The following is a 12,386-nucleotide window of genomic DNA, read 5'->3' on the forward strand; positions in this document are numbered from 1 at the left end:
CCAGCAACTATTCAAGGTAGATCAGAGGTAAATGAAGTACACAGTATGTTTCAAATACACGCACTCAAGGATGTTGGTCTTGAACTTTTGCGATGGGTCAAGTCAAGATCCATCTAACTAAATGTTCTGTCTCAGACTCAGATCTGTACCAGAAGAAAGAATGTTAAGTATGATTCAAATCTAGTGGTATTTCACAAGTCCAGAAATCCATGGTCAAGTCAAAGGTTTTATACGTATCATTATATTTACTGGCCCTCAAAAATAACTTTTTACACTGGTCAAACTTTTAATTGGCCACTGACATGGTTTTTGAAAACAGTAAGTTTTGTGGCATAAATATGTATATTCTCATAGTGTAAATACATATGGTATCTCTACTGTGACAGCTGCACATCCCTCTGAGATCCAGAGCCTTCAATGGGACAATTAACGTCTCTTTAGCACCTTCAATGCCAGACTGTGCCTATCTCCATGTATACACTTTGGATGGTGCTCAAAGTCACAATGTCCCCACCTAGGGGCAGGGTGACTTCACCTCCACCCAGCTGGGGGGCAGGAAGTGTGGGACCCTCAGTCAATTGACAGGGTCCTCAACAAAGGAGCTGCCCAGAGAAGCAGAGAAGCTTTTGGAGTACATGGTAATGACCACAGCCAGATCTGACCAGGCTATAAAACAGGGTCCCCACTGAAGATTTCCTTTGAGTGGTCTTCTCAGAGCAGCACTCTGTGAACTGGAGCCCTCCCCTTAGACTGGGATGCCATCTAAGGAAAATTCCCGGGATTCAGTGTGTCTCACATCCTCATTTGGTGAGTGGTTATTTTTCTCTGCTGGATATATCCTTGAATGAGTCCTTGCCTAACAAAGGCAAGTGGGAACCCTTACCTCATGCAGGCAAGCAATTATTTCGTCTGCATACCCTTGAATAAGAGGCCTCTGGTTTTGTTTCTTGTGAGCGTATGCGTGCATGTTGTATATCCTCATTATTCTTATGTTATTGTAACCCAATAATCTCCTCAACTGATATCCGAACCTGTATTTTATGTTGTCGGAGTGCTAAATGCTTGTATAAAACCCTGTTTCTAATCGGTTTATTTGCTACACTTTTCCAGCTGGAATTAAGTCTGTTTTGGAACTTGCTGTCCACCTAACACTGACTTTTGGGGTGCCTCCATGACACCTATGTAGCAATTTATCTGTAAATTCAGTATCCCTGGTATGTCACAAATGGATCTTTGCTTCAGTATTTTAGTCAGTTCTGTATCCTTTGAAGACAAAAAAATACCTAAAAATACTACAAGCAGATATCATGCAGCAACTAAAGGAAAGAATCAGCCATTGAACGATCCGGGACATTCAGATTATCTCTCACTGATGTCCCCTGTGCTTTAAAGAAATACGAAAATTACATTTTTTCCAAAAAATAAAACCAGTCATCTAAATCCTTCAGAAGCACTTGGAAAGGGTACTCACTAAATGAAGCTTCACTGAAACTAACAGAGGACTTGGGCCTTCAGAAATATCAATTTATTTTAGACAAATACTTAGGTATAGTGTGAGCATTAGGTCCTGCAGGAGCAATAAGCCTCAAGACTAAGAGGCTTGGCCTCTGAAGGGAACCAGAGGGCAACTAAGATTTTTTTAAGGGTAAAGCTTCTGTGCAAGAATAAACAGGTTACTCCGCTGCTCTGTTATGCAAGTTCTTCACGTGTACGATGAGCAATGGTGCATGCTTAATTTGAGCTAAGTAAGGGGAGTCAAGAAGGCATAAAATGTACATGAAACACAAACTGAAGAACTGAAAAGGAGTCTTGGTATGCAAGGCTGACCTCATCTAGATAGCTGCATCAATATTGGTTCAAAAACTGCCTACATAGCACTACTGAAAACATTAAATTTAGGTAGGGATGTAGGAGAAATCACACTAACAGGGAAAAAGTAGTTAGGGATAGGTTAGTAATTTGGAAGGAATTTGTGCAGAGAAAACAAGGCGAGGGAGCAGCAAAAAGATGGACTTGGTAAAAGAAAGTTGGGGAATAAATTATAAAATCAGGTGGAGAAACAAGAAGAGGTAAATCTTCCAGCTGGGTTGTGGATGTCTGTAAATGGTAGTGAAGCTTGCAAACATAAATCGTCAGGATACTGGAGGCAGCACTCTTGAAATCTCCATCAGGTCTTTATTCCTAAAACTTGATGTGCCAGGGTGGAGATAGAATGGATAGACTTGGACAAAGCAATAGATTTCACCCTAAAAATAAATGCAGAAGGGAAGACAGTACTCTTGTTACCTAGTAGGTCTCCCATGTGTTTTGTAAGATTTCTTTATAGTAGTGTATTTGCGTATCAATACCAATGTTAGTTATGAGCAATAGATATGTGACTCAGTAATATGTGAAGTGATGAACATATAAATTCACCGTGGTGCGTGCGCTGCTCAATTAAGTTATTATTAGCTTCTTAGTACTGTGCTGCTTAACCAATAGCCATCATCAATCACTGGCATCTTGACCCTCCATTCTAAAGGGGGAGAGTCAAAGGTGGCTAGTCATAAATGGCAAGACAATCTCAAGCATTCCCCTGTTCTAGGAAAGATGACTTTCTAGGAAAGATTACTTCTCTCCCTCATTTAAAGGAATGCTTCCCACTCAGGTCTAGACAACCATGACAGAGGCACCTGCTGCACAGCCCTTGGGAGAGAGAAGGAAATTCCTCCATCCTCCTGCTTCTACAGCAGTGGTCGGTGGGAAGGCAAGAGTTAGGTCTTTAGTGTGGAGCCTCACTGCTTTATTTAGATGGAACTGTAATTTAAAACTACTAGAAAGTACAACTCAGAAGACAGCTGAGTGCATACAAAAAGAGAAAACTTGTTTACAAGCTGGGTCTTCCTTCTCATGTCACAACCTCAGTGAGGACAGACACACAAAGAGAATCTTACTTTTGACTGCTTCTGGTTCTGGCGAGCTAGAAGAGGGGACAGTTGCTGGTGGATGCATATTCTTCCTCTCTGCTGGAGCAGTGCTGGAAGGGACTGGTGCTGCAGTAAGGCTATCCGTCTCTGCTGAGCTGACGGTAAGTCTCACCATAGTTTTGGGAGTCTTCAGGAGGCTAATAAACTGAACAACAAAGAGAAAAGCTAGTGAAGAGTGTACGCAGACTGTTCAGTTGTAAAATAAAAATAAAGCAGAAGAACTATTCTGCAACCTGAAGCTACAAGTCACAACCCTGCAGGTTTTCTTGGTAATGAACCAGAACAAATATTGATGTTTTTTGTAAGTAACAGCAATAGAGTTAATTGTGGGCCTGACCTGGCTGATATTAATCAAGTAGCTTGCATGAAACTTCGCCAAACTATATCAGATGAGAATGTGTCAGTCTTTCAATGGCTTATCTCGACAAAATACTGTTTATAGCAATTCTTAGAAAAAGTGGAAAACTGGTGTTATGTTTTAATGCCTGTGTGAAGCCCAATTCTGATCCCACAGAAGTCAATGTCAAAACATCTACTAACTAAAACAAGTGTGCTGCTGCCATCCTAAGTCCTTAACTAGATGCTCAGCTGGAAGGAAAACCTGAAAATATTACCTGAACTATGTGAGGGAGAGGACACTCACGAGCAATTCAAAACCTAGTTTAAGGAGATACTGAAGAACATTCAAAATTAATTGCCATCTCACAGAGATGACACCAAATCCTCCTTAGACTTCACATTTCAGTAGAATGAGACGTACTTTCAGAACTTATTTATTCAATCTCTCTGTCTCTTCTTCCAAAGCCTACCTACTTCTCTGCAGGCAACTCTCTTACTCATTTAACTGCTTCAGAGATTGCAGCACACCAAAGAATAAGATGCATGCTTTCCTAATGCCCTTTAACAAACAGAAAGTGATCGTCTCATGCCTAAAGACTCACTTTTCTTGGTAGCAAAGTATGTGCTAGTAAAAAGCCCTCCTTGATTCATTACAGAAGCCAAACTGAGCTTGCAGAGCTCGAAGTTAGAAATAAATCTTGTTACTTAGGAATAGAGATAGTTTCTTCCAAAGGGCTAAATGCAAGGCTTGGAATATAATGCGGTCATTATTAGAGACACTCCCCATATATAAGCACAGTTTATGACCTGATTTACCACTGATGCAACTCATGGATGTCAATTTACACATATTAATTTTACTAGTTCTAATTCTTTTAAAGTGGAGTAGTTATGAAGAGGCATTATTGAGTGATAGTTCATAGCTTTTATCTCACAACTAAGTGCCTTTCAGTCATCAGATCTGAACCACACGGAAAAAAAAGATCACATTTGTAGCACAGAGGCAGACGATTCATGTACTGCATTACTGTAAAATAGCACTGGTCTGTTTAAGACACAATCACCTCCTACATTAAGTGGTGTGATTACTCTAATGTTGCTGATACTTCAGAAGCACCTTTTCTACTGGATATCCCACAACAATTTCATCATCCACTGCCAGGATCTGATCTCCAACTTTGATTCGTCCATCCTAGAAACAACACAGAATAAAAAATATGAGCTCTGGATGCTACTCCAAGAACCATTCTCATTCCTTGTTTGGATTTTAAATGTTCTCCCACCTTTGCTGCTGCACCGTGATCTGTTAAGCTCTTAATAACTACTCCATTAATTGTGTCTTCTTCACTAATGGCAATTCCCAAACCTCCTTGATCCTGAGGCAAACAGAAAAATGTAAGTGGTGAGGTACTGTGTTTATCAAAATGTTGCAATACATTTACTAAAGACCAGTAAAGCCTTCAGACATTAACAAAAGTTTGAGTGTTCACAATGCATCAATATCTTTGTTTTAAACTAATAAACTCCTGAAATAGGCTTTGCCAACCTACAAACAACATAATGGCTACCGAGATAAATCTGAAAAACTTCTAAATTAAAATCCACTACTTTGAAACTTACAAGGTCAACTGTGATTCAGTTGTTAAATTCATAAACAGGACTAAGAAACAAAATATTTGGAAAATACAAACTGAGGTAAATAAAACTTCATGATATAGCTTAAATTAATTATTTGAAAACACAGAAAAAATATATACAGTGGAAAATACAGAGGATGGAATAATATATGTTCTTTCCAACTAACTATTAAATGTTTGTGGCAGAGTGAAATTTCCCTAATGCTTTCATCTAGAACTAAATCATCTGGATACCATCATCTGTAACTTATTCTCCTGGCTAGTAATGGAAGGTTAGATGTCTTCCAAGGAGAAAAATTTACCAACAGTCTGCAAGTGTCCATCCTTACATCCACCGAATGCAGCTTGTCTTCTCCATGTCAACAGGCAGAATCAGCAATTTTTCCACCCTCATTTAGCAGCTTCATAGTTACAGAACTATTTTCTCCCAGCTGCACAATTTCTGCTAAACATGTATGCTGTTTGGGGGAATTTGGTGCTTATAATCTGCTAATTTATTTACTTTGAACACCCAAGGCAACAATTTTACCTGAGGACACCACCAGCAGCTCGTTACTAAAAGTTTTGCAAATAGGACAAGAAGTGACTTCTTCCAGAGACACAGAGCGTGAAGAGACTCATGAGATTTGCAAAGACAGTCATCAGGAAAGCCTTGACATCCATTCACAAATAGAAAGAGAGGACCTCTAGAAATCTCTATTCCGACTTACAGTAAGCATGGGACAAAGTTTGTTTGTCATAAGAGGGACTCCATCACAAAAAAGAACACTGGGGAATACAAATGTGGTTGATCTAAACTGAATTTTCAGCACATACCTTAGGGAGTTCCACATACTGGATGTTTTTACAAGAACTCAAGTCAGAACACACACCGGAGTTTGCAGCACTTATATCAATCTAATAGAAAATGAAAATGTAACTGTGAGCCACTATATTCAACATTTTCCATCAAAATGAAGTAGCGCACAAACATTTAAAGTGGGTCTGACTCTCTTCTGGATTCATTTAAACTGCTATAACCATATTTACAGGAATGTTAGATTTCCTGTGGTTTAGATGAACATAAAGTAAAACAGAATTGAGTGCAACTGTACTAAATTTAGCAGATTTAGTGAAATCCCATTTGTTCTTCCCTTCATCATTTTTTTCTTTGTAGCATTTGCTAAGAAGACAAGGCACTCCTCTCTCCAGAACAATGTTAGCATCTGAATCAAATGCGAAAAAAAAAAGTTTACCTCTTGATGTTGAAGTGTCCCTGAAGTACACTGTGAAGCCTCTACTGACTTCGCAGGGCAAACAGCCATCTGATTTACTGCATCTTTATTTCTACAATAGATTCAGTTAAAGAATATAGTAAGAATGTAGTAATGCAGCACCATACTCTTAGAAGTTTAAGTCTAGCACTTTCTTTTACTTTTTATCTGTCTCTTACAATGCAAATATCTAAACAAGAGACTCAAGACATATTTAACTACTAAGAACTGGGTTCAAAATCACAACTACCTTACCAAAATTAAGAGAAACACTGTGCAAAACTTAAGAAGATTAAAAATAAACCTTATTAGCCAAACCTTTAACCAGAACTTACCTGATAAAGATAATTTTTACTTTAGATGGTGCACATTTGATTATTGATGAAGCATTCTGATGAGTTCTTCCATAGAGTATTTGCCCATTTATCTATACAAAGGAAGGTAGCAATTACTTCTCAAAATATATTAGTTCCTTTATACTTAAACTAATTTTTAAGCCTTAAAAAGCTCCCTTACCCTACATCACTAAAGCAGAAATCATACTACAGTAACAGAGTATGTTGTGTCCTGCTTTCACTCCCTTCTTCGAGTAAAACCTTATAGTTTGATTTCAGACTAACACTGTCACAGTGCTAAAAGTGTAATTTTCTGAGTTGACCAGGCACATAATCTATTTCCACTTGCCATTGATCACCTCACGACTAATGTGCTGGTAAAGCAGGGCCATGGGAAATTCTAACCATGCAAATAAATGAACCGCTTCTATCTAGCAATGAGATTGCTATTTATCGAATTTCAGGTCTGAGCCAGGCAGTTTATACACAGGAGTGTAAACACCAATGCATTTGCCATCTAAAGATTTGACCTGACAATCATTACCTTCATTTGGCTGAGCAGACTCACTGAAACCCCTTGAAGCTTCTATGATTCAGATATGATTGGAGCATGAATTTGCAACCTAAGGCCACTATTCACATTTTATTAGTTGCATTTGTTCTTGGAAGTGGAAAACTGCAGTGCACAAATCTACTCTAAGAAAACTGAATGACTGGAAAAGGATAGGGTGGACCTACACAAAGGGAAAAATAATGCAACACACACCGAGGTAGTACTGTTGTAACAGAAGCAGAGAAGCAGTGAACAGTGAGTGATAGATGCAGCACTGCTTCCAGTGCTTGCCATGGGCTTGTGGTCAGGCTGTCAGCTGGGGGACGGGGCAGGTCCACCACAGCTGATGGACAGCTACATGAGAACATGAGCAAACTCAGGTGTTTCCTCTTGTAAGAAGTTCAGACAATCTCTTGGCATCAGTTTGTAGGTTTATTGTGTGGACAGTAAGCAAGCAATCAAATGAGAGCAGGCTCAGTCTGATATGTTTCAATGTCTTCTGAGGACAGTCAGCATCTACAACATCAAGACTTTGAAAACAGATTTTAACTGATCCAAGAGAATTACCTAGCAGGTAACACTGGAGTCTGCAGCTCACAGGCCCCTCCATAAGACTAGGTCCACAGTGCCAAAAATCCCTTAGTTTCTCTCCTAGTCTGCAACTGCCAGCCTTACCATTCCCTCCCTGTATCATCTCCTCACTGCACCCTCAAACGCCTCCACTCACAGTTTTGAAATTACACAAAGCCACTAGGAAACAGACTGAACATGTCATGAGATGAAAGTCTACAATACAAATGGACCTGTTCCTGTTTCTCCAGCTTAATCTCTATTTTATATTTCACACAACACAAAAATATTCTGATACTATCACACTTTCAGTACATAGAAAAGTAATTAGAAAGTCTGGAGCACTCCACAAATGGATGGAATAAAGAACTTCAATTTTTTCCATGATCTGCAACGCACTCCCCTTTCATACACCTCCATAAACCTGAAACTGCTGTCATCTTGCATTTTTATTCATTTAAAATACACACATCCCTTTACTTAGTACTACTACAACCAGGAAAAAAAACAGTCCCAGCTGCCACTATTTGGCATACACCAGAATGAAAATCTGATAGCACAGTGATGTCAACTCAGATAACTTGGAGGTTTCAAGGTCCACTGAAGAACACCTATACTGCAGCAAGAATATAATATTTCAGTGCATTCTAAGTCAGTAATATTTGAGTTTCAGTAAAAACTGCAAAAACTCACCTCTAGTAGCTCATCTGCAATCTGTAACCTGCCATCTTTGCCAGCTGCTCCATTTGGATCAATTCCCACTATAAAGACACTCATCCTGGATCGGTCTTTGTTACCAGCAAGACTAAGTCCCAGGCCTGTCCTTCCTTTTTCCAGCTCAATCACGTGTAGCTCCCCTGGTAGATTTCCATAGCGCTGCATGATCTTTTCTAAATGTAAAGGTGTGGGCAGCAGAGATTGGATATACATTAGAAAGTTTCACAAGTCACTGAGAGAATCAAGATCAGTGTCCAGTGGGCAGTGTCTAACTGAACAATCCCAAACTGGTTAAGATAATTTTAAGTGTACAACATACTTTATTTTAAGCTAATCCTTAGATGATTTATAACAGTATTTCTACCTCCTTGCTTTCCTTCTACCTTCAGAAAACATTAAAGCTTATCTTAAAAAAAGACACCATAAAAAGGCAATAATCTTCTCTCCACTTACAACTTGAGGTAACAGAAGCTACCAAATCAATCACTGCCATCAGTTACCTAGACTACACTGAAATTCTTTCAACAGTCCTACATGTGAAATAGTGAATATGGATCATGGAAGAAAATAGAGATCAGAGTGCAATGAAGAAAAAAATTAGTTTTATTTCTGCCATGTTCATCTGGTCAAGTACAACTGAAACCTGAGAGCAACACTTAACACCCAAACCATGAAGCACATGAGAACAAAGTAGTTCAAGGTGGAACCCTCGTGTCTTCTGCTACAGGGCTATTTCACCATTGAATCTTTCAAACATTATCACACAGGATAAACTTACTCCAGCTGTAACCAAACTCATCCTCCTTCTCCACATCCTCTGGGACTCTGCTAGAAGATGATAGTACAACATCACAGCTCATTCCTGAAAATGGTGGAGGAGGGGCCAGAGGCAAGTTACAATGCGAAGTCTTTTCCGGCTCTAAATCGGATTGATTGAATGCCTGTGAAGAATAAGAAAAATGCAGTGGTTGAGCATCTGCAGACTCTGTTTAGGGCAAAAATGTCGAAATGGCGATGACTATGGCTTTGACATTTAAATACCAAGCAGCTGGAATTCTAAATGAATAACACTGCACGAAAAGGCTGCAAGATATCAAAGATATAAACAAACACAAGGTAAGATATAACATCACTCCAAAACATATTCAGAAGCAAACAGAACTCACAATAATAGCCCAATTCAGTAAAGTTTTATGTGCTACTTTATATTTCAGAAAAAGTCTCTTAAGAAGACTTCAGAGATTTTTTTTTTTTGAATGACATATTTGTAAAGGATTTTTACTCAATTTTATTTTTAAAAGCCATGGCATATAATTTCTTCTTATGATATGCTTTGGAAGCCAAAAAGAAAGAAAGGAAAATGCTTTCAAAAATGCCTCCAGAAAAAAGAAAATAACTAGTCTATTAACTGAAGGGACAATTTAAAAACAAACCGAAACATACAATAACAGAAGAAATCTACAGTAACTAGACTTTTTCAGTCATAATTTACTGGTCTTCTGTAAGCTGCAGAGGGGAGATCAAATAAAGGAGGATACAGATTAAATCACAAAGGAGAATAATACTTTTGGTCTTGATGTATATGGTGTATTCATATTCACAAGAAGCTAATAGTATAAACATGACTACTGCAATGTAACAGTTAAAGTTAGTTTCTCTGAGGAATATTGACTCTCATCAGGGATTTCACTAAGTGATCATAATTCACATCATTTTGGCTTGTTCAGAGTAAACATGCAGGCAAGAAACTCAGGTTTGAGTATCATCATTCTGAAGCTTATGCATGCCCAAGAGACTTTGATACTTGGCAGATCGGCTGTTGATGTGAACAACAAAAACTTCAGATGAAAACCAAGTATTTCTCCAGCATTAGGATTTTCAGGTGTTGCCCTAACTTCATAGCCCTGTTCTCATCATTTCAGCTTTCATTGCCTCCATTAGCAAAAGTCTGAAAACAATATCTCAGATGGTGTCTCTGGGTGCTAAAAACACTGAGACAATTTCTTCATCAGAGGCAACAGTGAAATGGATAACAACATACACCTTGGAAAAGTTCAGTGTGATTTAAATTGAAGGTGTTGAAAAAACACAAGAAGTTACCAATTTAGTCATACTGAGATTTAAGGAAAGTCCCATCTCTCAGGGAAAGTAAGTTACCTTCATCCTCTGTATACTCCAAAGACTTATAGAAAATGCAAATGCCCTATTTCAGCTCCCTCATTCTGCTTCTCCTTGAAAAAGATTTTCCTTTCATTTGGGAACTTGTTCTAGGAGCTTAACTAAGAAGTCATTAAATGTCAAAAGTGTGGGAAATTGCAATATGGAATCCAAGCCAAACATTTATATAAAAAATGCCATGTGATTTTTTGTATCCTATCAGTCACATTGGTCTGTACTTCAAGACAACGGCATCCTGCTGAGATGATACATTGCATCACTAAAGCTTCATGCAGGAAGTATTTACATTGTATGCAAATTATACTCTAAACCATACTAATAGTTACAGGGCAGACATAAATGTCCACCGAAGCAGTGAAATTCTAGCAGAGACATTGTTAACCATCAGAATCAGAGTAGGGTGGAAACACTACATAACAACATTCAAAGTGATATTTCACAATAGAAAAATCACGTATCTGTCATAGAGAAAGGCCGGTGACATATCTCTACTTCAAGGAGGGGTGAAAGGGAGAGCACTTCTAGAAACACATATTTTTCAGAGTGCTTCCTAGTGTTTTAACTAGAAAGCAACATAACACACAGAAAAAATGAGGAAATACAGTGTGAGAGCAGACCAGATCAGCAGACCTTAGAATAGTCTTAGAATAGTCTCTGTGTTTTAAAACCAAGATTATCATATCCACTTGGTGGTACTTCTGGTAAGTGGAAGTATCAAAGAACTTCACAAAATTAAAGAAAACATGACTAAAAAGAACAAAAACTTCCTGTCAAGAAACTCTAGAAGATTTATAAAATGTTGACGTATGGCTACATTTTGACAGATGAGCACCTACGAACTGCAGCCACCATAATCTGATTGACAAAAAAATGCTTATTTCTGTAACTCCGTGCATATGCACATAAATCTGAACACATCTGGTGTTTAAAGAAATGCTGAAATGGAAGTAAAAGCAAGGCTCCTTTGTTAGAAGGGTAGAAAGGACGCTACAATGCCTCCAGAACTCAGCCTGCCACGCATGCACTGTCAGCAGCTGGAGCTGGATCCCGCAGTTTACACACACATAAGACTTTTGCTCCCTGAATCGGGCCACACACACAAAACCTAAAATGCTTTAACTCATGAAATACTTTCAGCGTGCCGTGGCACAGTATTTCATTTCCAACGCAAAGCATCGAGCACTGCAAGAACCCATCTGTCTACCAGGGTCACTCTGATCACAGCCAAGCAAATATTAAAAATGGCAGCAATTTTGGAGCAGTATCACTTTCAACACAGGAGGCACAGGTGCAGGAGGAAGCAACACCCCGGAAGGTATCACAGGCCATGTACAAACGTACAACACAAGTATGGTAGGACCCACTCACTGGAATCAAGACAAACCTTGAATGGTGTGGGAGCAAAAGGGTTAGTTGGGGAACAACGGAAGGTAACCCTAATTGGATTCGATACCTCCTACAGTAACAGAAAACAGCAATCCACATGTTACAGTACCTTGGCAACACACGGCATTATTAACCAATAACTCATTTGCAATTATGGATTCATTTTGCTAAATGCAGCAACTTAATATTAAGTCCATTTATAAATGGACAGAAGTATTCAAGGGGTTATTAAGGACCCTGATTCAGCAAAGTTTCTTACTGCGTATGAACCTTAGTTCAGCAGAAGCAAACATTCTTATTCCAATTAAAAAAAAAAAAAAAAGAAACTATGCACAAACTGCAAAATCATTAGGTTTTCTCTGCATAAACATCAGGTTTTCTCTAAAATATGTGTAATTTTTTTCAGAAATACTTTAGAAAATATAGAAAATACAAGCTGGCATTTATGTCAT

General features: G+C 38.6%; 1 protein-coding gene across 38 annotated transcripts in view; it reads right to left on the minus strand.

Moving 5' to 3' along the window:
• MPDZ (multiple PDZ domain crumbs cell polarity complex component) overlaps positions 1–12,386 on the minus strand; it is a 102,629-nt gene that overhangs the window by 13,813 nt on the left and 76,430 nt on the right. For 24 of the 38 annotated variants that reach the window (XM_065046131.1, XM_065046126.1, XM_065046124.1 and 21 more), the window contains 8 exons: positions 9,149–9,311; positions 8,347–8,543; positions 6,531–6,622; positions 6,178–6,268; positions 5,759–5,839; positions 4,589–4,681; positions 4,423–4,497; positions 2,934–3,111 (listed from right to left, as the gene is read on the minus strand). In XM_065046131.1, the coding sequence (XP_064902203.1) occupies positions 2,934–3,111; positions 4,423–4,497; positions 4,589–4,681; positions 5,759–5,839; positions 6,178–6,268; positions 6,531–6,622; positions 8,347–8,543; positions 9,149–9,311 (970 nt within the window). Of the gene's footprint in view, positions 1–2,933; positions 3,112–4,422; positions 4,498–4,588; positions 4,682–5,758; positions 5,840–6,177; positions 6,269–6,530; positions 6,623–8,346; positions 8,544–9,148; positions 9,312–11,932; positions 12,005–12,386 lie in introns of all 38 variants that reach the window. The other 14 variants (XM_065046105.1, XM_065046103.1, XM_065046096.1 and 11 more) reach the window with 1 other exon arrangement.

Source organism: Columba livia, chromosome Z (assembly GCF_036013475.1).
Source record: "Columba livia isolate bColLiv1 breed racing homer chromosome Z, bColLiv1.pat.W.v2, whole genome shotgun sequence".
Lineage (NCBI taxonomy): Eukaryota > Metazoa > Chordata > Aves > Columbiformes > Columbidae > Columba > Columba livia.